General features: G+C 34.8%; 1 protein-coding gene across 2 annotated transcripts in view; it reads left to right on the top strand.

Moving 5' to 3' along the window:
- Window positions 1-26,729, top strand: part of LOC149575760 (DNA photolyase) — a 194,320-nt gene extending 167,591 nt beyond the window's left edge. Inside the window, exons 10-14 of one of the 2 annotated variants that reach the window (XM_089815548.1) lie at window positions 11,474-11,572; window positions 22,951-22,998; window positions 23,121-23,231; window positions 23,422-23,512; window positions 23,700-23,996. In XM_089815548.1, the coding sequence (XP_089671674.1) occupies window positions 11,474-11,572; window positions 22,951-22,998; window positions 23,121-23,231; window positions 23,422-23,512; window positions 23,700-23,833 (483 nt within the window). In that variant the 3' untranslated portion in view covers window positions 23,834-23,996. Of the gene's footprint in view, window positions 1-11,473; window positions 11,573-22,950; window positions 22,999-23,120; window positions 23,232-23,421; window positions 23,513-23,699; window positions 23,997-26,604 lie in introns of those variants that run through there. The other variant, XM_089815549.1, reaches the window with a different exon arrangement.
- The last annotated feature ends 760 nt before the right edge of the window (window positions 26,730-27,489 follow it).

Below are 27,489 nucleotides of genomic sequence, written 5' to 3'. Positions count from 1 at the left end.
TAGTTGTTGAAATCAATGCCATGGAAAGTGCATTTAAAAAAAAAATGAATAAATTGTTCATTTTCTTGTTTTTGGTTTTTTCCCAATTTCCAAATTCGAATTTGAGAGTTGAAGTGCATTGCATATTGACATTTTTGAGTCACTTTTCAAAGGTACGTTTTTCTTTTAAGTTTTTGTATTTTGTGCTTGCCGGATTTTTCCACTTTGGAAAAATTGCAAGTTCTTTCCCAAGAACTTGTTTTTGTTTCACTTCATGCGAAAGCATCATCACGTTTCACTTCCATTTTCCATGTCACAACACTTCACTTTTCATTTGACAAATGCAATTACATGTTTTTCATCTTATTCACCATTCACACATGCACGTAATCCCATTTTCCATTTCCATTCCTCCATATGCATTTGCGTCTCAATGAGAAAATACATGTTTTTGCATCTTTCCAAGTTTCTCATCTCATCCTTCGTTCACACTTACATATAAAGTGCATCTTCCATCCTCCTTTGCATTCGATCTCATTCTTGCATCCCTTGTTGCATGTTGCATTTACATGTAATCCATTTTCTGTGCAATGACATCTTCAAAGCCCAAGTCACTTTTTTAAAAATCAGCAATTTCCAACAGCATGCATTCCCATGTGCCAAACACTTTACTTCAAAAAAGAAGAAGCAAAGGTGCTGATGGAAAGTTGTTCCGAGTTTATATCTGGACATCATCGAGAAGGTTTTCAAATTGTCAAAGACTCCAATTTCTGCTGATCCACAAAGGAAAATTCATGACAACTTGAGCAAAAAAAGCTAAATCACATCAAGTTTTCAAATGACAGTGGACAATTCGTCAAAGTCAGAGGTTATCAAAAGATGCAACAACATGGTTATCAAAGTGAATGTAGTGGTACAAAGTACAAGAACTTCCGATCTTGTGATCATCCGGGATTGCATTGCCAAGTACAAGGCCCTTCAGAACGATCCCTAGGATTGTTTCAATTCTTTTCTGTCTTTCTTCTTCTTCTTCTTCTTTCATGTTTGTAGTTGTAAAGAACACATTACATGAAAAAGCATAGTTACATGTAATGCTAGCTACATGTACGTAAAAGGATGTAATGCGAGTTGCATGTAACCTTATTTTTTCTCCTATAGTTAGACCAAGTCAAAGTTGATTGAGTTGCTCCCACTTTTTCCTTTATCTTTTTCTCAACTCCTGTGCCTATATAAAGGAGTGCCCCCTCATTGTAAAATTATCATTATCTTTTATGCAAGAGAGCTCTGGAGAAATTGTGCTAGCAGAATTTTGTTTGTGTAAGCACTATTTTGAGAGAACGTGAATACAAAGGAGCATTTGAGACTTAACTTTGATTAAGTGAGATTGTTATTTGTGTGAATTGTAAGCTTTGTCTATAATTCATCCAAGTTGTCTTTGATTCATGTTATCTTGTGTTATTGGTAATTGTATCTCATGAATTGAATAGAAAAGAGTTAAGAAGCAATTGGAGCTGAAGCTTTGACTAGGAGTGGTTGTGGAAATATGTCATGTCCCCAATTTTTGGTGACAGTTCGATTTAATTAATTTAATTAATGGTTGTCCAAGGACGACTAATTAGTTATTTTAATTAAATAAATAGTTATTAAAAGATAACTTTATATTTAATAAAGTGACTTGGAAAATATTTAATAAAGTCACTCAAGGGATAAGATCAAAAAGGTTCTAGAAGTCTCTGGAGAGGATGGAGGGAAAAGAATAAATAGGCACCCCGGGGCTCCATTCGAAGCAGGCAGTTGATTATCTCTCTTGTTTTCAGATTGTGATTCAATCACAGGTGCATTGTGGAACTTAGGGTTTTCGCAATTGTCACAGTTGGCCATTGAGAACGATAACTCTCAATTGGTGCGCAATTTTGAGGGTGTGAAATATCATCTGAATTATTGCAGATTGGAGGTGACATTCAGTCATTTCATCGGAGCAATCATTGGTGGTTCGTACAGCACTGCTTTGGGAAGGATTTGGTACAGATTATCAGATTGATAGCACACTTGAAAAGTCTGGTATCAAGCAGGTTTCAGGAGTAGCACGATTGCTGATTAAGGAAGTTTCAGTGTGAGCGGATTAGGGGTCAAAGAACGAATCTTCCCAAAATATCTTGTCAACTAGCATTTCCATATCCGAGGTTTGGAGCCGTAAGATATCATCTTATAAGGCGACACCATTCAAGAAAATTAGATAATTCCACAGAGGAATTCGTGGGCTGTGGACAATATATACAGTTTGCGCTATCATCATAATCGAATGCGCTATCACATCTTTGGAGATTCTGAAACTAGATAAGGGTCGAAATATTTGTGGGAAAAGGGAAGTCGTGGGTGTTGAAGGGGAAATAACCGCCGCTGCAGCTCTGTGCAGCTTCAAGCCCGCTCCAGTATTTCCGTCAGGAATCAACCACTGTCTCGATGATATTAATTGCATTGTCTTCCGATCACGAAGAAAAAACCGAACCCGACTCCATTTGTTGACATCCCTGCCGAAGACAGAGTTGGGACTGGCTGAAACCAGAGGTATCTCCTTCGGCATTGATCATCTTCGCGAGATTCGACCGTCAGTTCCTGTTTGGGAGTTAAAGAAAACGCAGAGATTTTTGGAGCAATTTTCGCGACCCCCGAAACGCGTCCAGTGGACATCGCGGAAACGACAAAGGGGCGAGTTGTTTATCAATTCTTTGCGGCAGGTCAAAGACAAGTTAGGGCCTGGACGGAAGCATTAGAGTCTTGTGCAGCAAGTAACCGCCGTCTCAGCAATACAAACCCATTGCCAGCGACTGCGAGTTTCACGCGGGTTTCACATTCTGTTGGAGGTTTTCGCATATTCCAGGAACGTGTGTGGAGATTAAGTTTTGATCGGCAGAGTTGGTACCCTGTCTTACGAGTTGCAGAGTAGGAGGAAGCGGCTGCCAAGCTCCAATGTGCAACCACCATTTTGGATACCGGTTCATCTTGTGAGTCCAGAGCGTCCCACCGAACACACAGTTTTTAATGTAACTGCAGATGCTCCATGTGATTTTGTACAGTTCATTGAGTGGTCTCCAATATTGTGCCCTTGTACTTTGCTGATTGCTAATGGGAGAGTAAATATCTGGAGTCAGCCTACTCAGGGCGCAGTAAATCTTGCACGAGCTGTGAATTGTTGGTATTATGAGCATGAATGGCGTCAGGACCTTGCTGTTGTGACAAAATGGCTCCCTGGAATGTCTCCGTATAGGTGGATTAAAGCAGGCACAAATGCTTCAGCAAACTGTAAGTTAATGCCAATCTAATGTGCCATATTATTGTTTCTGATCAGTATTACAGTGGTTCATGTTTGCATACTTTAGTGGTCTTTATGTTGGGGAGTTGTATCACATATTCTTGCCAAGGTTAAAGAGAGACCACGTATAGGCAAGGCTGTTAGTATTTTATGGATTTTTTTTAATAACTCTTGGTGAGGGTCATTATAGTGGTATCAGAGCTCGATTGTTTGAAGAATAAAGAGTTATTTTTGGTGCTGGAGAAAGCAATAACCTGTCAGGGTTATCTCAAAATATATAGCTAGAAGCTTTCTCTGTAGCTTATACTTCTCTCTTAATTCGCAAAATAGTAGTTATTTTTACTTTTAGGAGTCTTTGTGCCCTAATTGTAAAGCTTTTACATATAGAAGTACGACCAGACTTAGAGCCAAACCGGTACATTTTCGGCTAGCCTTTGAGTTAGTGAAGGTTTATCGATATCACTGTTTCCAGCTCTTGATAGAAGTGTAGTTAGAGATTCACCCTGCCCATTACTCGCTCCACGAGTAAGCGGATTCTTTCTTGAAAGTTAAGAAGAAAGGATATTAGTAACACCCTTTTTACAAAATCTCTCGACTTCTTGCTTGCCTTGAGTTGATCCAAGGAATGGTGAGAAGGTGGAGCCTTCCCTTTAAGGTAGGAGAGACTTTGTCTCACACGCTGTGGCTGGTCATCCTATTTTGCGACTGGATTTTTATCTAAAACTGCTGGTTGCAAAATATCCACCCAACACATTCCTCAAGAACCATGATAGATTTAGTCCCTTTATGACTTATGGCAACATGTTTAATAACTAGAATCAGATCAACCATAACAAAGATACATGTATTATAAGGGATAAGTCTTCTAATATGTGAATACTTAAATAACTATTTAGACCAAAATAAGAAGATTCAAGAGAGTGATTAAAATTACTTACAGTATCTTCAGTCTTTCAAGGCCCACTTCAAACTGATTGTAATGAGCGAAGCATCTTTATAAAGCAACAAGTGTGAACACTTTCTAGGGACCAACCCACTATTTAGTAGAAGCTACCAATGATGATTTCTAGAAACTTGTTAAAACCAAAATACAATCCCACAATGCTTCATGCAAAGTCTAGCTGACGATACCATTTGGGATAGCCATAGTCTGAAATTCTCTGAGCATTGAACCTGCTGAATTGACAGAAACTGATGGAAAAATTTATTTAGATAGGCTGTAAATATGAAGTAAAATTACAGTAAATCAGCTATTAGTGGGAAGTTAAATTCACAGTTTGCCTCAAAGTGCGGACCTTCTTCATATAGAACATGTATCTTCCCTCCATGTGAGTGTATCAACATCAACATGAGCACTAATAAACTGCACTTGAAAACTATCGAGACATATAATAGGTTCTCAAATGAATGTTTGTTACCTTGATAAGTGTCTCTTTGGTCTACTTGGTAAGTGAGGTGATGCAAGTTTTGATATTTCCTACATGTTGATCGTTCCTTTGGCATTTGAGTTGTTACATTTGATACACCTTCTTGGTTGTCTTTATTATGCTTGCTAAAATATTCGCTTTTCCCTTTTTGGCCCTAAATGTGGTGGCACCTCTTTTATCTTTATATTTTAATAAATGCTTGTTCTTTTATCTCATTATCTTCTTAAGAGTTTTCTATTACAAGATTTCATTGATGATTACTCTAGGAAAACTTGGATATGCTTTCTAAAACTTAAAGAATCTATTGAAGTTTTACAAAAATCAAAGAATTTAAAGCCCTAGTGGAAAATCACAGTGGAAAGAAAATAAAAACATTAAGATCAGATAATGGAGGTGATTACACATTTGACATCTTCAAAGAGTTTTGTATTTTTGTTGGGATTAAGAGGGAGACTACAATACCTTATAATCCTCAACAAAATGGGGTTGCAGAAAGAAAAAAATAGAACTATTATAGAAGTAGCAAAAGCCATGATTCATGATCAAAATATCCCTATGTCCTTTTGGGCCGAAGCAACAAGTACAACAATATACATTCAAAACAGAAGCCCTCATGTAAGATTAGAAAATATAACTCTCGAAGAAGCCTTTATAGGGAGCAAACCAGATCTTAGTCATATGAGAATTTTCGGTTGTCTAGTCTACATTCACTTTCCCAAAGAGAAAAGGTCTAAATTAGAACCTTTTGGAAAGAAAGACATATTCGTTGGCTACAATGAAACAACAAAGGGTGTTAAAAAAGGATTTTCTTAACTAAAAAGATAGAATTATATTTTGAATTAAGAACAGATATGAAAACAACACTTCAACCAATTTACCGAAGTGAACATCTTTATTTCCATTTCATGTGAATTAACTGAATTAACATTCAACTGAAACAACAACCAACTGAAATAACTAATTTCTATCATAGTTAAAAAAAAACTTAAATCATTAACATTAATTCTATGATATTCGATATTCACAAGAGAAAATAAATGCATAGTAAAGAATGGTAGAGGAACATACAAAATCTAGTTGGAGAGTCTCGTTATGGTTGTGCAAGCCTCGACTTTCAGATAAGAGGAGAAGCATTAGCTTAGGCTTAACTTCCCAATTGCGGACCATATCAATCCCCACACAATTTTTTGATAAGAAAGACTCTCCCTACCCCGGGGCTAGACTTGGGGCACTATTAGTCCAACCATCTAAGCAATACCGGTGTTTAGAATGTCCGCTTAGTAATAGACGGGCATGTGTGATTAACTAGCGCCATTGATATCATGTGATCTATAGAAGGAAAGAATGCCTTTAACGACCTTGGCCAAGGATTTAGATGGGTTTTTAATACCCGATCACCACCGCTCGACTTGACTATAGGGTAAGTAGATTGGACATGCATAAGCTTAATAATTAGTTCATAAAAAATAAAGTTAATGTATCAATACTATTTTCTATTCTTTGTTTTTGCAAAACTTCCTTTCCACCTCTTCACCCTCTCTCTTGGCCAACCAGCCTGGGTGAGTCGTGGGTGTCCGTTCATAAAGGATATTAATTCATTTGCTGAAACTCAGCTGATAGAAGATCATATTTTAGAACTGGCATGAAGCCATCCTTGAGACTCAAGGACTTCTCTTAAAATAAATTAGAGAATTTATTTCAGAAATAAAAGACAGGCTGATTCGAAAAGTGGAATCATAACATAACATATGCATTGGGTTTCAGATTCAATATGATTAGATAGCTGGGTAAAATTGATCGAATGACTACTTGGTAGTCTTAAACTACTTTAGAGTCAAGCATTGAACATTGGAAATTCTGAAACTCCCCTTGCATCTAAAATTCGGATGCAATAAATATATCAAAATAAGGAAAAGAAGTTATTTACATGACCTGATCAATGATGGAACTGAACTTGATTATTCCAATTGGCCAGTTCTCAAATTTGGATTTGCCAGCATGTTTTAGAAAAAAAATGTCGAGTCCTTATTAGCAAAACAACAAGTTCAGACTCTTTCCCAATATTGGCCGTATGAAAAGAAGAGAAAACAATGAGAAGGAAGAATGAGAAGAACACCAATATCGATGTTAGCTACTAGACATACTCTCGAGCTTATATAAAATGAGAACAATATGGAAGGCTCAAATAGAAGCCGTGACTCTTGATAACAGTTACAAGAAGATTATCAGCTTCTTGGTTCACTGATTCAAAAGAAGGAAAATGCCAAGTGTACTCATCGTCTCTTATAGACTTATAATTATAAGAAAAAAGAATTCGAAGGACTCCTTATTAAAAGAATAATTTATAATTTTATACATATATATATATTTGCACATATATATATTATTTTCAAATGGTGTCATCATATTATTATTGTGTCCAAGGTTATACCTATTAGGATACGCATATCTATATATGTGCATAATTGGGAGATTAGTTTATCTTCATATCCTTTCACAATATATATGTATGTATGTATATGTATGTTAATAGAGATGAGCTTGAATAATTTAATACTATGGTGGCACCATACTTTTACACTTATATGTATTTATATGTATATAATAAAATGATGAGAGTACCAACATAAACTATTTAGAGGTACAAATTTTGATTATGTTTAAATATTTTAATATTTTTATTGGTTGTCCAAGTAGCTCATGCATATCCAATGTATGTACCCTGTTATGTAGTCGCTAGGTCCTTACCAAGGTAGTTAGAGGTCATACCTGTCAATCGGATAAATGGACTTAGGTAGTGCCCCATTTCGTAGATCCCGTTAAGCAATGCTTCCCCCCTTTGTTTGCTCCTGCAACCACCCGTGCAACATTTCCCACAATAATAACAAGTACTCCATGATAAATCCATATCAACATATAACACAGATATTAGTAAAAAAATAAGTTAACTACCATCATTCAGAAGAACAAGCAACTGCTAACTACCATTATCGATAGTAACGACTAGCTACCATCATCATTAAGCAATTATACATAGTAATTGTTAACATTCAAGTTCATATGAAAACTAAAAATGGTTAAATATAACTACCCTTTTCACATGAACGAGGAATCAATAGTTTTAACTAATCATCACGACGGCTATAATTTATTTTTAAATGGGTCAAAATTTTGGGATGTAACAAAGGGATACAGAGTATATATATATTCCAAGATAGAAGTCTATTGAAATTAGTAGGGATGTTAAGTTTGATGGAGATGTCACTTTCAAAACATCCTTAAACAAAGAAGACTAGGAAACTGAGAATTACAGGGAGTTCATCATAGAAGATGATTACAATACTGAGAATCAGAGGGAGAACACTATAGAAGATAATTCAACTAGAAATCTGAGGGAGAGTTTTTCCGAAGACAGAGACACACTTGCATCTAATGTTGAGAATGATGAAGTTTTAAATCACAAGAAAAGACCACTATGGGCAAGGAAAATGATTGAAGAGAACAATGTGGAACCAGATGAGGTTTCTAGAGAAAATAAGAAAACAAGAAATAAAAAATGCGATGTTGCCTTAATGACAGAACTCACAAAAACAGAACGAACTAATGTTGAGGAGGCCTTAAAATGTTAGGCATGGAAAGATGCAATGGTAGAGGAATATCAATCCATTCTAAAAAATGATGTCTGGGATATTGTTCCTAGACCTAAAGACAAATCAGTTGTATCTTCAAAATGGTTGTTTAAGATCAAGTATGCACCTGATGGAAGCATTGAAAAACACAAAGCCAAATTTGTTGCAAGGGGTTTTTCTCAAAAGGCCAGAATTGATTATGAAGAAACATTTGCTCCAGTTGCACATTACACTTCAGTAAGAATGATAATTGCCATTGCTATATTTAAAGGATGGAAAATACATCAAATGGATGTAAAGGCAACCTTCTTGAATGACATCATTGAAGAGGAACTATATATAGAACAACCTGAAGGATTCATTCCACATGATCGAAAGCTATATGTATGCAAACTAAAGAAAGCCCTCTTCAGGTTGAAGCAAGCTCCTAGGGCTTGGTATGAGAGGATAGACAACTATCTTCTCAAATTGGGATACTCCAAGAATGAAGCTGATCCAAATATATACTTAAAAATATCTAATAATGACATGTTGATACTCGTTCTTTATGTTGATGATTTGTTGATAACAAGTGAAGATCACCTTATGGCCAAGTGTAAATAGGATCTCATAGCTGAATTTGACATGAAGGATCTAGGCCTCCTACATTAATTTTTGGGTCTAGAAGTATGACAGAAGGAAAATTACATCAAGAAAACTACACTACAGATATATTGACCAGATTTGAGATGGTGGATTGTAAACCACTATTTACTCCAATGGAAGCTAACCTTTGTAAGCTTAAAAGTGAAGCAACAAACTCAGAATCAGTAGATCCTACTCACTGTTGACAAATTGTTGGATCTCTTATGTACTTAGGATTCATCTAATGGTTGCCAAACATATTTTAAGATATTTAAGAGGAACTATTGGACTTGGATTGAAGTATGATAATGCTAAGCTACAACTGCAAGGGTTTTATGATTTTGACTGGGTAGATAGTACTATTGACTGTAAGAGTACAACAAGGTGTTGTTTTAGCCTTGGATCAGCTATAATATCTTGGTTTAGTAGAAAACAATCAGCAATTGCTCAGAGTTTTGCAGAAGCAGAATATATGGTAGCTTGTATGGGAGCATGCAAAGTAGTATGGCTAAGAAAACTTTTATACGGATTATTTGGAAAACCACTAGAATCCACCATAATTCACTGTGACAATCAAAGCTGCATTAAACTTTCAGTTAATCCAGTTTTTCATAACAGGTCTAAATATACAGAGATTCTTTACCACTATATAAGAGATATGGTGGACTAAGATGTTATCAAACTAAAGTACATTAGCACTGAAGAACAAAAGGAAGACATCTTCACCAAACCTCTTGCAAGGTTGAAATTTGAATACTTCAGGAACAAACTTGGTATAACCAAACTATAATTCAATATTATGTAAAATTGTTATTGATTTAGAAAAAAAAAAATTGCAATATTGTGGATATTTTGTGGCAAGAAAGGTGATGATCTTTCATGCAGGCGAGGTCACTAGTGTAAGGTGACGATCTTAACAATAGTTTGACCTATTGTCACGTATCTCTAAATTGCTGAAATGCATGATGACGGATGTATCAAGATTGACTATATTCGATTAAAAGCCTAGAATGTCTTGATTTCTTGATATGGTGGTTATCGCTGGATTCAGTTCCAATTTAGACAAGAATAGTGATAATGGTTTAGACAAGTGCATTACTAAGTAGTATGCTCTCAATTCTCTTTCTTCTAAGAGGGAGTATTAAGACTATAGGTTCATTCTGATTGAAGCATTCTTATCATTAATATGAATTTAATATATTGATGAATATATATATATATTTGTGATAATACAAATGCATGCACACACACACACACACACACATGCATATATATACTCTATTGTTATATATATATATATAATTGTATATACTATTGTTTATCAAAAAATATTTATATATACTTACATATTGAAAGGGATGTCAAGTATCGGCAGATTCATATTAAACTATTGGCATAACTGTTATTAGTTTCATTAGCCTGATACACCCAGTCGATGGTATAAGAGTGTCACGACCATGAAGGGCTGTGAATCCCTGTGGCATTTTACCACGGGGGGAGCTACAAGCCTTCATGATTGTGACCCCCAGACATCATACTTATATGTGACCGATGACTGATGTAATACATCGATCAATAACAAAGGCATTGCATTGTTACAGCAGTCATCACATTTAGTAGTTCGAACATTCAGTTATGGAATCAGACTAATTCAGAATTACATTGTTATCATATTCAGAAATATCGATAAACATCAAAAGCATATATCCATAACAAGTATTTAGTTCTGAACAATACAAGTTAGATTATTCTCTAGAAAAGATCCCTGTTTAACATATGTATCACGTTAAGTCTCAATGAGAACGGTATTTTAACAGTCAGGCATAAGAGAATTGTGGCCAAAGGCAAAGAAAGCCGTGATTGTACATCATTGATCATTACAAAAAGGACTTATGAGAGGTTCATGCTAAATCTATTGCATACCCCTACATACATGTTCTTTAATATTAACATATTATTTTAAAGTAGAATTATAACCAATTTTTTTTTTGTTGTCCTTTGAATTACATCAGTAGATGAGAGGAAGTTTTCTGTTCAACCATTTTGTTTATATGTTATTAACTTATTTGATGTTTTCCATTGTATCCTTGTGTCTAATTAAAAATTTGGCATGGTCTATTGCAATACAGAGATAACATATTGACAGCTGAATCTGACATAATTATATTGGCTCTTCTTGCAAGTCTCATTTGCAGTAAAGAAAGTAAATAGTTTGTGAACTTGTCTACAGTGTTTTAAATTTTAAATATTTGCAGCACTAGTATGTTTAAAAACCTTTGCACAGCACCATGTTTTAGGAATTAGCAGAATGAAATATTTTGAATAGACTATGGCAATGTACTTTGACATCCAATGTATGTCCTTATCAATTTTAACTTTATTTAAAAAAGAGAGAGAGAGAGAATTATCTTGTTGCTAATCCTAACAAATTTATCTATAGCAGGTTTTTTGATGCTTCTGTATTCTGATTTATCATTTCTGCTCTTTTTTCTCTCTTCCAGCCTAATCCTAATTCAACAATTTCACTGTTGGGTTCTCGCTTTTTGCTATTCTACTTAAGGATCATGGCTGGAAGACTGCTGAAAAAGTACTATCCAACGGTGAGTTTTCATGCTTGAACTCCCTGCAACATGGTTGATAAGAGCACATGATTAAATATAGAAAGTGATTAACAATATGATTAGTTGTGAATAGAACTAGCTATGGATAGCATATACTTTTGCTCTTCCTGTATTTTCATCCTATTTTGCTTTTGAATAAGTTGGTCTTGGACAAATCAAAGCTTGAGTGCCATGTATGGGTCATTTCATTAGCTTCTAACATGTACAAGTTTAAGTTGGCCTCATGGTAAAGATCTCTGTACTCTAAAGTGGTGGTCATGAGTTTAAATCCAGAAGAGGGTAGCATTGTACATCTCATTTGAACTGCATATAAGATAAATTCTAAAACCATCCCCCAGTGAATGCTTGTATAATGGGTATTATAAACTAAGACAGCATCTCCTGTGGCAGTGACCTAAAAAACTACCTATACCATTGTACCTTTTATGTATTTTTGTATTGAAAATATTGGTGAGTACAGTTCTAGAGGTGGCAAGGCTTCAAGTTTATGAACTTGCTTCTTGCTGAGTCGTTTGTTCATTTCTCTTCTTTTAGTTGACTTACTTCCTCGCTGTCTAACCTTTTCCAAATGGTTATGATCTTTTGTTGGGAAATTTTTTTATGTATAGAAACTTACAATTTAAAAGCAAAAATAACTGGTGCTAGACCCTGCAATAATGTCTATTGCATTCTGAAACCGTTTTTTGGGTGGAAATGATTTTACCATCTACAGTTCTTCCAAGGAATTGAAAATTTGAAATCTACTTTGCCTGGTCTCCTGAAATTTTACCAAATTAAGAGTCTCATTTTCTGAATATTTTGTTTAGTTCTGCAGCCAGCCTGAATTTGGTATTTCCAGACTAAGATACAAAGGAGTTCTTGACTCAAGAATCACACAATCAACCTGAAGGCCCAACTGGGTGCCTAGGAAAAAGTTAACTCAGAATCTGATGAATCTATGTTATGTCAATTTATTCTAGGTAGAACCAACCATAAAAGAAATTTATAGGAATGGTTAGTGGTCAGGTGCCCAATGTTCCTCAATTGTTTTTGATATAGGTCATGTGTAGTTCTTTTCCTGATTGACTACAATGCCAAAGACAAGCCCCACCTTTGAAAAGGTTTTCAATCATCATGATATTTCCATAGAGGTGATGCTTGATCATATATCGAGGGCCTATCTACCTCTAGGATCACTAAACTTGAACTAGTAGCCATTTTAAATACATAGTTATTATATGAAAATTTTAAAAGATGACAATACATGTGTAATAACAACTAAAAACAATTAAAAAATTAAAATGTGTTTAAGAAAAGTCTTAAACACTTGAAAACAATTCTTAAAAAACTGGAAAGAATATCACACAATACTTTCCTTTGATCGATAACTCTCTTATGCAAGCTAGTGTTCTCCTGAAAGCATGTAGTACATGTTTTTGCCTTCTGGCACCTTTGCAATCCTGTACCTTCTAAGAAAATCAGATTCACAATTGCATAATGGGAAGGGGGAATAGTTTGATTGTTTTTGTGGTTTGTGTTTGTGAAACAAATTATTCTGATCACATGTAGTGTTATTTATGTTTCCATGTTGTATAGGTTACTAAATGTAGTTAATGTAAAAAAAATGACTTTTTCTTCAAAACTTGTCATCATGTACCATATCATGCATTTCACGCCCCACTTCTACTGTCATTCTACCGAAGAGTGGCTCTACTTCTGGATGAATTCGATAACTTAGGAAGGGCACATGCAATTTTGTGTGAAATATAAGACTAGTCAAACATCACAAATATTATTGATGTGAGATCAAATTCAAAATGACTTAAACACAATACCCTTATGAAAGGGTTACAACATATGCCATCCTTTTAGAAGGTATTCTATAAAATTTAATACTGACAAAGACTAACAAAGAGAGAGCATAATTGAAAGACTTCGACTTCGACTTCGCAAAGGCTCAAGAAATTGAAAAAACCATGAAATGTAGAGATTTTAAAGGATTGAAAACTTTCTATGAGCATCATTTATTAAATAAAATTTATTGACAATAAACTAATCAAATAAAACCTAATTGGAAGTACAAAAGCAGATTTGAGCTCAAAGAAACCACATTTTTAGATAAAATATATTATGACTATTGTCAAGTGTATAAAAAACTCGTGGATTATGAAATACATGGCATCAATACAAATAGCGAAAGTAATGTATAGATTTATCGCTGAAAGGGTTTGTATCACTCATTCTGACATCCATTTGTATGACAAATTCTTATAGGCATTTGAGAAAGGTCCTCCATACCGATGCAGCCATGATATCTGCATATGTACCAACGAGAACAACATCCAAGGAGTCCATTCATACTTTATCTTCCTCCTTTACTGTGGCTATAATTTTTGCCTTTAGATCTGATTGATCAACCCATAAATGGTCTTCCTCATTGAAGAGAGGATCCTCAACCAGATTGATCCAATTTGACTAGTGAATAACCTCCTCTTAAGTGATGGGAGATAAAAGTATGCCCATGATTTGTTTGTAATGAAGGCAAAGGTTGTAATAGACATAAACAAGATCATTTAATCTTTGCACCAAAAACCCATTGCACTTCTTGGAGTGGATTTGCTCAAACGTACTCCAATTGTGCTTGTATCTTGAAGCACCACATGGTTGCTTTAGGATATGAATTGTAATTGTCTAAAGACTTGGCACCTTAGCACCAAACATTTCCCATCATACATATAAAATGAGAAAAAAAAATGTTGACCTCATTATTGAACTTTGAGTTTGAAGTTCAACATGAGCATAAAAAGCAGAGTTTACTTAAATTATGTCTTTAATAGATTTGATTACAATGTCATTTGAGTTATCGTGCATGTGTCTTGTACAAAGAGGTTTCTTTGGGCAGGTCTATAGATCTCAATCTTAAATATTTTCTTTACTTCAAGGATCAAATACCATCCATGCTATGACTGTATAACCCACATAGAACCTCCTCATTACCTTTGCAATCTAGATGAAACTGGAATGATAGGTTTAGGAAATAGGTAGTTGATATAAGGGCTTGTGAAGGTAAAGGTGCCATCATTGATCAATGATATTCCATATGGAACAATGCTTACCTTAATTTCAACATAAATGGATCTAATGTCCTCGGCCTTATCTGCGCCCTCATATATATAGTCCATTGTAGGCTTATTCTTGTCAACAATTTGAAGGAGAACGACTAAAAGCTTTATAAACTAAAATTATAATTAATCATTATTGTAATTAAGTAGGAACAAAAAAAACAAATAGAATGAAAATATAAACAAAAACATAATAGAAATATCAAATATGATATCTTCATTGGAAGCCAGAAGCTAAAGAAGCCTTTGAAGCAAAGATTGCAACGTGATAAGGTTTTTAGCAAAATGGGTTATGTTGGGTGGATATTTTGCAACTGACAGTTTTGGGTAAAAATCTAGTTGCAAAATAGGATAAACAGCCAGAGCGTGTGAGATAGAGTCTCTCCTACCTTAAAGGGAAGGCTCGCCCTTCTCACCGTTTCTTGAATCAACTTAAAGTAAGCAAGAAGTCGAGAGATTTTATAAAATGAGTGTTACCAATATCCTTGCTTCTCATCTCTCAAGAAAGAATCCACTTACTCATGGAGCAAGTAATGGGTAGGGTGAATCTCTAACTACACTTCTATCAAGAGCTGGAAACAGTGATACCGATAAAGCTTCACTACCTCAAAGGCTAGCTGAAAATGTACCGGTTTGGCTCTGAGTCCGGTCATACTTCTATATGAAAAAGCTTTACAATTAGGGCACAAAGACTCCTAAAAGTAAGAATAACTTAACTATTTTGCGAATTAAGAAAGAAGTATAAACTATAGACAAAGCTTCTAGTTGTACACTTCCACAATTGCTCCTAGTCAAAGCTTTGGCTCCAATTGCTTCTTAACTCTTTTCTATTCAATTCACGAGATACAATTACCAATAACACAAGATAATATGAATCAAAGATAACTTGGATGAATTATAAGAAAGATTACAACTCACACAAATAACAATCTCACTTAATCAAAGATAAGTCTCAAATGCTCCTTTGTATTCACTTTCTTTCAAAAATAGTGCTTACACAAAGAAAGTTTTGCTAGCACGATTTCTCTAAAGCTCTTTTGCATAAAGATAGTGATGATTTTACAATAAGGGGGAACTCCTTTATATAGGCACAGGAGTTGAGAAAAAGGTGGAGGAAAAAGTGGGAGCAACTCAACCAACTTTGACCTAGTCTAACTACAAAAGAAAATAAAAGGGTTGCATATAACTGCATGTGCAACTCATATTACATCCTTTTATATACATGTAACTCGCATTACATGTAATTATGATTTTTCATGTAATGCATCCTTTACAACTACTAACATGAAATAAAAACAGAAACAACAATCTTAAAGATTGTTTCTCAATGTCTTGAATTTGTCAATGATGTCATGCATTGTGGGAAGATCAGCAATTTCCATAGTCTTTGATATAGCTTCTACTCTCACTACATTTTCATATGCTAATTGCACAACTTTGGAATTTGCTGTTGTAGTAGTTAACAAGTGTTTGCCAAGGATTTATATAAGACAAACTTGTTCATCGTGTGCGAACCAAAATCTTTGAAATCTACATCAACATTGATCTTGATTGTATATTTTGAATTTACTCTCTCTACTACAATAATATTACCAGATTCATCAGTAACATGGTATCCCATCTGTTCCAAATCACAAGTAACACTTGTTTCAACTGCTTAACAATCTCTAAAGGTCGCCTGGAACTTTGTGATCAACTTCCTCAATGTTTCGTCGTTGTAACCAATGAATCCTTGAAATCTGAAGAACATTTCACATGATGGAAGAATGTCACATGAGACCAAGGCATCTAGATCGAATTTTATCATTTCATCGCAATCATCTAGGATTTCCTTCAAGTTATCCACTTCTCGAGTCAAAGAAGAAATTAAATTTTGCTCCATTTCATTCATCTCTTTGACACATCTAAGAACTACAGATGTTTCTATGATTGCTCGAACTCTTTTAGAAATGATTTCCTATATCCAAGACTTAGCGGCCTCAATCAACTTTCTCTCCTTAGACATTTGAGACATAACAACACTCTAAGAAGATTGTTTCTGGATGACCTCATTTAGATGAGAGACTTCCTATTTCAGTTGATTTTCTTTTCCCAAAGCTCATGATTGCTCTTTGATACATTAGCTAGTGCATCTAGAGCATCTTGCAAACAACTCAAATGTGATTGCTTTCCAATTTGAACCTTTGTAAACTTGTAATCAGAACGAGTAAGTTACTCAACAGGTTTATCCACTAGGGGCTCGGGAACCTCAACAAATTTGGTTTTATCGGAATCAACCAAAATCCTGGAAACAATCTTATCTTTCAAAGATTTGGATTTGGTCTTCTTAACAAAAAGATTGTTAGAAGCAAAAACCACTTTCCTTTTCTTTGTTGTTATTTTGCTCAACCATGCAGGCAGGTTGAAACTTTCATTCGCAGAAGCAGGTACAATGGAAACCATTGACATTGATCCAAATTGTATTTCTGTAGTGACTGAGCATGATTTAGTCTGTATAACTGAAGGTATAGGAACATTTTGAGAAGACTCTGTCATGAAAAACTCAAATCCTGTCAAAGATGTATCAAGTTGGGGAACTTGACCATTGGTAAGAGTTGGAAAATCTTCAAAAACATTAGCTAAATGATCAAATTGTTCATGTGTAGGGATGCGAGGAGCAGCAAAGGAAATAGGAAGAGCCATGGTATTAACCTCTGAAACTGGAATGGAAGGAGTGAAAACAGTGGAGAATGAGTCCACATCATCATAAACCTCATGTAGAAAGGCTCTTCGTGTATAGAAGATGTACAGACTTGTGTAGGCTTTGGAGGAGATATGATCATGATTTCCCATTCTTCATCCGAATCTCCTTTATTAGATTTTGTTTCCAATTCCTCTTCTGATTCTTCCACTGATTCTTGAATTGGTTCAGGAACTTGAGATGATTTAGTTCCTTTTTTGCCCTTCAATTTGAATTTGAGGGAACCCTTAGCATCAGAAGATGAGGCACCATCTTTCTTTGTGATTTCCAATTGTGACTTCTTGCCAGGAGGATCAAAACTTCCACAATCCAAGCTCATCTTAGGATTTACTCTTTTAAGGCTTTTACTTTTCAACCATTTTTTGGTGTTTACTAAGATGGATTGAAATCTATTCATGATAGAAGTACCTTTCTTTTGTTGCCACTAAATTGGAAAATGACACTTCTTATCAAAGCCATCTTGATGAAATTCCGGATCAAAGATGTTGCCATCATCTTCAACTTGGAAATTTGAAAAGATTTCCAACATGTTAAGATCAATTATCTGCTGCAAGGTTAATCTGTAGTAGTCCATCTTCATGATGTCAAGTTCTGTCCTCATATCTATCCAGATGTCTTCGATGCAATGAACATGAGTGTAGGCTCTTTTCATTTGAGAGTTCACCTCTCGGTAGTCAAAATCAAATCTTGCCTTGAACTTCTTCAAGGTGATCAACTGCAACTTTGCTTCCATGTTCTTTGCTTTACGCACATAAATGATTGAATAATTGTGAATAGCCAAAGGTCTAGCTAAGGTAATGCCAAAACCAGGCCTATGCAAAGCATGTTGATCATTTTGCACGTCCATGAGCTGTCTAGCTAGCTCTATCAAAATGATTCAATCTATAACATACCTAGGCAAGGTGTACGGCTCACCTTTGAAATATCCAACTCTTAAGTATGTGAAAGTGGGAAACTGAATAAAAATACAGCCGTATTGGTTCATTTTCTCCATGCTGCATCAGATACTCTTTTGACAAATAACTTCTTATTGAACAAGCACCGGAAATGCCCAAAGAAGGCATCTTAAACTCTTCTATAATGGAATCTACTATTTGCCAAAGTTATTTGGTCATATAGTCCCAAATAGGAACCTGAAGACGATCTCCCTTGGTAGAAAGACTAGAGAAAGATCCCATAGCAGCAACAATATAAACAAGATAAGAATTCATATAGAAGGGCACTTCCCACATTGCATATCTGTTGGCAAAGTGTAGTACTGATGAGTTCTCCCCAAAAGATGTGTTCTTTATTCTCCATAATTTTGAAACATGAATTTATACATCTATGGCTCAAAATCAGTAGAATCTTTAAGGCCACAAATCTTGCTGAGAAGGATTATGAGATCTTTATATTTTTGTTTGAAGTTTGACCGATGAACAATTTTTGGCCATCTGGAGAAATTGCTTCTTTTATTGTCTAATTAGTAAAGGTTGACATATTTCTAATAATCGCCCTTTTGCACATTCCAGCATGCCAATGATGATTCTTTGGTCAAATCAACACATTCTGCTTTATGTGGAACTTTGAAGATTTGCTAAATGACCTCAAGATCAAGGCTAACGATAACCTTGCCATCAACATCTTTGATAGTCTTTGTCTTGGGAGTAAACCGTCGTGCACATCCGATAATGAAATCCGGTTCTGTAGCCGCCATAGGAAATGTAGACACCAGGTGAATATTGCTTCTCTTAATGCGCTTCATTTCATGTCTAGCTGGAACTTCAACTCTTTGAAGAAAATCAGCTACATCCACATGACCAATCTTTGTGTCCATCACGTTATCCAAAATAGAGATGACTGACAAAGGAGCTGCATAAGACAATTCTTTATCATATTGATATTTCATTTTGCCTTTGGATTTTGATGGTGAGGACATCTCTTGTGCTTGCGCTACAACACAAAAAATCTAAAACACAAATACATCATCAGAAGAAATCTCCATACAAGTGGATTTTGGATCAGCAGTGAAGATTCGAAAATGGATTGGAGATTTCGCAAATCCGACAAAGTGACTTTAAAGAGAAAACATATGCATATGCAGTGGAGTACGAAATGAAATTGTATGAAAGTGAGAATATGGAAGATGAAGAAACGAAATGAAACGAGAAAGCGTGAAAGTGGAATGCATGGGAATGCATGCAAATGAAAATTGCTTATTTCAAAAGTGACAGTATTTTCAACACATTATTGCATAAAAAATGATTACATGTAAGTGCAACATGTAATGGGAGATGGAAGGTGAGATGAGATGTGAATGTGGGTGGAGATGCACTTCACATGTAAGTGCGAATGAAGGATGAGATGGAAAGCACAAAATGATGTAGAAACATGTATTTGCTCATGGAGGTGCAAATATATATGGAGGGATGGAAATGGAAAATGGAAGTGAGATAATGAGTTTTATAATCACTTTTGGTGAAAAGGGGAAGTCGAAGTACATGGGAGGTGAAAACAACATCTTTTTGACTTTTCAAAACGTGACTTTTAATCAAAATTGGACCTTTTTGATGCAATTACATGTAAGACATTTTGTGTAATCGTGTCATGCAAATGAACGCGGAAAGTGAAAATGAGTGAAAATGGAAGCGAAAAATGAGATTACATGCACGTGCGAATGACGAATGAGATGGAAAACATGTAATCACATTTTGTTGAGTGAAAGATGAGGTGTTGCAACATGGAAATGGAAAGTGGAATGTGATGATGCTTTCGCATGTAATGAAGCGAAAACAAGTTCTTGGAAAAGAATTTGCAATTTCTCCAAGTGGAGAAAACCGGCAAGCAAACACAAAACACAAACGCAAAAGAAACGACGAACCTTTGGAAAGTGACTCAAACATACCAAGATGCAATGCACTTCAACACTCAAATTCGAAATTAGGACTTGAGAAATAACCAAAAACATGAAAATGAACAAAAACTTCATTTTTAGAGGAAAAATGTGCTTTCCATGGCAAAGATTTTAACAAGTGGCAACCATCAAGTAATTACATGCATAAAATCAACAAGATAAGCATGAATTTAAAGCAAGAAAGAAAGAGTCCACTTACATGTGCCAAAAATGAAGGAAAAAGATGCTCCAATGCTTGAAATTTTTTTCAAAAACACTTGAATCTTTCAAACTTTTGCGAATTCGAATGGGAGAAGGCAGCAAACAAGGTGTTTTAGGTGGAAGATACCAAAATGTGCCTTAGAAACACTCCAATATCCAACGTTTTTGGATTGCATGCAATAAGGGACGTTTTTAGCAAAAAACGTATTTCTCCATGATGCAAGATCAAACATGCATCAATATGCAATGCAATCTCCAAAATATGCCAAATCGATTTGCTTGGGAGCTAAAACATGCATTAAAAATGGATTTATTTGCTGATTTCTCCAAAGCGTGCCCTAGAATTAAGCTTTCAAAAACATTTTTGAGTTTAATAAATCCATTTTAAAAGCAAGAGAAATCATTGCCAACTAAAAGCGCCTCCAATAGAATAAATCTCATGCAAATCCATTGAGAAAATCTCAAGTTATGATCAAAATTAGGTTTTTGGAGGGCAAAAACATGTTCTTCAAAACCAGACTTTTGGAGTGTCATTGCATATGTTAAAACATGTCTTTTGATCAAAATCAAACCTTTTTGGGTCACTTACATATTTTAAAATGTGCATCTCGTCAAAATCGCACTTTTTGGGTGCCATTACATATTTTAAAATGTGCTTATAGGCGAAATCGGACCTTTTGGGGGAGGAAGCATGTTTTAAAATGTATCTCACCTTTTAGATGTTAAAGCATGACAACTTCACTTTTGATGCAATAGCATAGAAAAGGTCCACTTATGATAGACTTTTGATGTAATGATATCAAAAAGGTCCACCAAAGTAAACTTTATATGCACTGACATGTAAAATGTCCACTTTTGATGGATTTTACATGTTTTTGCATATAAAATGTCCACTTATGAAGACTTTAAGTCATTTAATTCACTTAAAATTATAAAAATGTTACAAAATGGGCCACAAACAATTTTTATTTATCATATTTAGAAATATAACATATAAACTTCATTTAAAATGTAACATTTAAATAAATATTTGATTTTTAAAACCAAAAATTAAACTGAAACTATATAAAACATGGGTCATTGAGTTTGACTCAAAATCACACAGTTAAATCCTGATATTCACATCACAATTTGACTAGCTGTGGAAATCATGTCCTACTTATCAACTGAAACTATATAGTTATATAATTACTTTAAGTGAAAAATTAAAAAGTAACTCAACTTAAAATTATATCATAAAGTGTACTATAGTCACTTTAAGTTAAAAATTTAAAGTTAAAGTAACTTATAAACATAACAAAAAGTGAATATAAGTTATATTTATCAAAAAGTGAACGTCAAATTGAAAATATAACATCATATTTTTAATTCGTGCTGTAGCACTAAAATGGGCATAACTCTTGACTGACAACTCCGACGGACCTCTAGGTTAGACCGAATCGAAGGAAAAAATGAAAAGCATGACATGAGCAAAACCAAAAGACTAAAAACAAACAAACTCAAACTCAAAAGCAAAGAACGGACGATGACAGCTTCAAAAATCAAGCAAAGGCTCGACATAAAGCAAAATGAAAAAGACTTGACGAAGGTCTTCAGTAAAACAATTTGATATATGAATTGAAATTGATCAATTGATCAACATTAAACAATTGAATATCAAATTCAAGCTGAGAGAAATGCAAAACTAGCTTGAAAAAGTTTGGTGCTGTTACCAACATTTTGTGGTGACAAAATGTTGGACAACAGGTTAATTTAAGACAAGCCAAGTCTTACTTCTTGTTATATTTCCTTGTTACGTTGAGGACCTGAGAACAGTTGTGTATGCATTTGCAAACATTTTTACCATGCTCTACACATGATTTGATATGCTATATTTTGTCAAGATTCTCTATTATGGGGTCAAGGCAAAGAGCAACATAAGCAGTCCACGAAAAGCATGGATGTCTGTCTATGATAAGTCTACACACAAGAACATAATTTTCTGCATTTTATTTAATTATTTGTACACCATTTTTCGTTGCCCACCTTGGTCAAGACTCCCTCCAAAACTTGACAAAGAAATAAACATTTTATGTTTCCGAAAGCATCAGAGAACTGTACCACCTGAGAGAGAAATTTGAAAATTGAAATGCTAATGTTGATCACTATATTGGAAATCACAAATCCCAATCACTAAATCAATGGATTTAAGAAGGTGCCGTCACTTGAGGAAGAAAAGACGAAATTTAGCAATGTTCTATTTCTTTGATCTGTCCAACCATCAGTAATAATGGTACTGGACTTGTAACTGCAAATCTTACACAAAATAATATGCTACTATTCTTCATACTGTTTAATAATACATTTATATGCTACAATTAAGTGCTAGGATGACCTTCAATTGTGCAATAGCTCCCACTTTCATTTTCTTACGTTATTGCAGAATCCAGAACGAGCAGATGAATGGCTCGTTGGAGAAATTTCAAGAGCTGTACGTATAAATTGAATCGGAGATGTGTGGAAATTCAAGCACAAATATAGTGCAAACTAAAACTCCTTTACTCCTATAAAAATTAAATTCTCATAAGGTCTTTTCATTGACACTATTTTCAGTCATATGATCCGAATGCAGTGATTGTTCTGGAAAGCATAATTGACCTCAAGTTGTCTCTTCCAATTAACTATCTTTTGGACTCCTATAATAAAAAGGTTCTGCTTATCCAGGTACATAACTGAAGCCTTCATGCTGTTAATTTCTTAAAAACATTGTTGTATTCATTTCAAATGCTTCACTCTTAAAAAGTCTAATCAGTTCAGACATCTACTCTACAGAACAAGGGATCAGTGTACGAAGTTTCTATCTGTCTAGAATTTTCTTGAGTTTGTTGTTTTGAATCTTTAAAAAAAAATTCAGGGAGACAAGGATCCATTATTCCAGTCCAAGTTAAGATCAACCATGCTTAAGCAGCAGTGCAGCAAAGTTATAGTTAGGAATGTCAATGCAGGTACTGCTATATTTTCGATAGAGATTATATAAGCACTTTATCTCCTTTGCGGAAGGACAAATTAAAATGTTTCATTGGAACAATTTCTGTAAATAAAATAATTTGTAGTTAAGTGTTTTAAACTGTGAAGGAAATAACATGTCAACAAAAATCCTAAGAAACTGCATGTTGTGGCTATGCATCACAGGTCATTGCCCTCATGATGAAATCCCTGATGAAGTAAATTTGATCATTGACAGCTGGATTCAGAGCATTGAGGTGTCTGAGAATAGTGCAAGTGCAGAAGGAGCAAATGTATATGAATTTATGTCCCAAAAATGAGATTAGTTCAGGTTCTTTGGGATGATCCGCTAGCTAAATCCCCTTAAATATATCCTTAGTATTATATGAATACATTAACAATCATAAGCAGAGTAGGTATTTTATAAGAAAATTATTCTGTAATTTATTCTTATCAATCTCATGTGTGCAGTAAATAGTAGCAGATTCCTGAGCTTCATCACATACATCACACAATCATGAGTATAATATAAACTATTAGATTGCCATAGCCCATATGATGCTGTTATGGTTTCTGGATTTGATTGTGTAGAATTTTTACACAATCAAATCTAGAAACTATAACAACAGAGTATAATGTAGATAAATTATTCTGTAATTTATTCTTATCAATCTCACATCTGTAGTAAATAGCAGCAGATTTTTGAACTCCGTCAGATATCGATATTTATCATTCACAAATGTAATAAATACACTATACTTTTTAATGTGTTACATGTATAGGTTTAAGACTCGCCCAGATTTGCCAAGACTCAACGAGTTCCAGGCTGGGTGACCTTGGGCAAGTCCGAGGGACCGGACTTGGGCGAGTCTCAGGACTCACAGACTCAGCCGACGGCAGCCATAAGAAGTGCAAAAAAATACATTAAAACATTGAATTAAGTTGTTTTTTTTCATTATTTGGTCTCTGCAACCCTAAAAATGAGTTCATTTTGTTCTATTGGTGAAAAAGGAGAAGATTGAGTTGTGAGGAAAAATAAGAGTGCATAGAGGGCAACCAACAAGGAGGAAGAACACAACTTTCCAACAAATCATATTGGGGATCTTAATACTTGCATTTGGTACATCAAAAGCTCCATACCAATGATTGAGAAAAGGTTTCATCCCATTTCCAATTTGTTCTAAGAGGTAATTTTTTCTAAACAAAAATATTTCATTATTTTTTTTTTTTGAAAAAACATTTCAATTTTTTCCTTTCATATTCAAACTTCAAAAAGAGAAGAATCAACCGACCTACTTTTTTTGGAAGAAAGTTCCTATATTTTTTTTGTATTAGTTTATAAATGACAATGCGCAAAAGCTTTTTTTTTTCTTTTGTAATATTGTCTTATTGCAGTAACTTTGAGCTCGTGAAAACCATTTTTTTTTCCACAATGTCTACTCCTAACCCTAAGGGTAAGACTGTTGAACTTGTAGCATCGTTCGGATATCCTCTATCTGATTACTGCTTATATGTAAGACTGTTGAATTTGTAGCACATTCGGATCCTGTGTCTGATTATTGCTTATATACATATAGATGTATCTTAATTGACTGTTCAAACTGATTCAATCTGATTCTAATCCCTGTCATAAAACAGCGATCATACTGTGAATATGATTTGATTATTTACAGTTATCCTTGTGCCATATCACCGACTAAGTTATCAGACACCAATAATGGTCGGGCTCATTGAAACATATAATCACCGAATATGATTAGGGATAACAACTGATGGTTAAGAGTAGTCTCATGTAGAGTCATGTCTCTACATAAGACGACCATTCGTTCCTTATATATATGAAGTGACATGATCATTTAGAAACACATCACACATCATATGTTATTGCCTGCGATCTGCATCTTTATATGTATGCTCACCTGCGAATTGAAAAAACTACATCAGCATTGATCATCGAAAGAAGTAAGATATCAGAAATTCATACAAAGCATTTATTGTAGATCCCTGTTGTGATCGATATCAAGTTTCAGATCTGTCATTGTCGGACAATTATTTGTAAGGTAAGCTTCTACCACTAATCTTACATTCCTTAACAAAGACTACCAATAGACCAGGTCAAAAGGATGAAGCCTGGATACATGAAAAAGAGATGCCAAGTGTAAATATTGTAAAGCATTTTTTTCCCATAGATTGAAATACCGTATTATCTAATATGTGGTCATCATATTGATTAGTGTGACAAAGAACCTCCCGAGTTTGTTTGTCAATTCAAGTGCTATTAGAAACATTTACAGCAAAAATAAAAATAAAGGCAAAGGGAGGAGTTGGTGACTACTTGCTCAACTTTTGGTTGTGTTGGAGAGGCTTCTTTCATGCCTCCATTTTGTCCTTTTTATTTTTCTTTTGCTTGTGCTTGTTCTAGTACTAGTGGCACTATTAGCCTTGATTCTATAGTTTGTAAGCCTAGGTTAGATTCATATTTTGAGCCACATGCTGTCCTGGTTCCCAACCATCACTTGAGAGCATGGCTTGGAAGGAGGTAGATGATGTAGCTAAATGTGCAATTGGCAAGTTTTAGTATTGCGCTATTTCCTTTTTGGTTGCCATGTAATCTTATTTATTTGATTTATTTAACATTTACATTTTTTTGTCTAATGAATTTTTAATTAGACATACTCGTCTTATTTAATCTATTTGTGATAGATCTCCTTATTGGTAGAGAATGGTAGATGCCATAAGTATTTGTCTAGTGGACTTTAGTGTCCCTATTGATTATGAGTTAAGTGGTCCAATTTTGGCAGACCCAATAGAATATGTAAATGCCACATTAGAGGACCAATGCGAGTTATGGAACAAAAAGGGTTGCATCATCATGTCTAATTGTTGGACAGATAGGAGGAATAGGTTGCTCCTAATTTTTCTAATGCTATATATTTAGGTGTCACCATGTTCTTCAAGTTTATTAATGCTTCTGCATGTAGCAAAAATGCCACATGCCTATGTGAGGCTATAGAGAAAATCATACCTAAGGTGTGTGAAGAAAATATAGTTCAAGTGTTGACTGACAATGCAACAAATTATGTTATTGCAGGTGGACTTTTAATTGAGAGATACACAAATATATTTTGGCCTCCATGCGCTATCCATTGCCTTGAACTCAATTGGAGGACATTGGCAAGCTTCCATGGGTTAAAACATGCGTAGAAAAGGCCAAAACCATTTGCAAATTTGTGTATAATCACACATAGGTCCTTAGCCTAATGAGGCTATATAAGGGGCAAAAGGAGTTGGCTTGTCTTGGAATCACTAGATTCAGTCAAGGCAGTTTTGAGGCATGTTTATTGGCGAGGAGTGGTCCTCATCCTATAATACAACTACTAAAAAGATTGATGTAGCAAATTAATTTTTGATGAACTGGGCTTTGGGTGCCTTGCACAAAGATTGTGTAGTTATTTTTATAATAAATTCTACATTATATTTGACTTGTAATTTTAATTGTGCAATTGGATACATTTATGAGGGCATGCATAGGGCCAAGGAGGCTATTAGATTCGCCTGTGGAAGAGATGAGAGTAAATTTTTTCCCTATCGGGAGATAATCAATAGGAGATGACACCTCCAATTTTATATGCCCATCCATGCAGTCACTTTTTACCTCAATTCAACATTCCTTTTCCATATTGAATTCAAGGCACATTAGGAGGTTCTAAATGGTCTCTACTCAGTGATAGAGCGGATATGTACTAGTGATACCGATAATATCACCTACAAGATAGAGGTATTTTGAAATGCACAAGTGGAGCTTTTCCCTTGGCATATTTGGAAAGATAAACAAAATTGCAGCTAGGTAAAAATATAGTTTGAGTGCATATTTTGATTTTATAACTTAAAGTCTTAAAGTAATGAAATTGTTCTTTTTTCATTTTCTTATCTTAGGTGGATGGTTGGAAATGTTTGTTGCTAAAACACCTAACCT

Source organism: Cupressus sempervirens, chromosome 2, assembly GCF_028749045.1.
Source record: "Cupressus sempervirens isolate cs-2001-9-10 chromosome 2, ASM2874904v1, whole genome shotgun sequence".
Lineage (NCBI taxonomy): Eukaryota > Viridiplantae > Streptophyta > Pinopsida > Cupressales > Cupressaceae > Cupressus > Cupressus sempervirens.
Note: the sequence above shows the minus strand (reverse complement) of the source record. Positions and strands in the feature narration are given on the sequence as shown.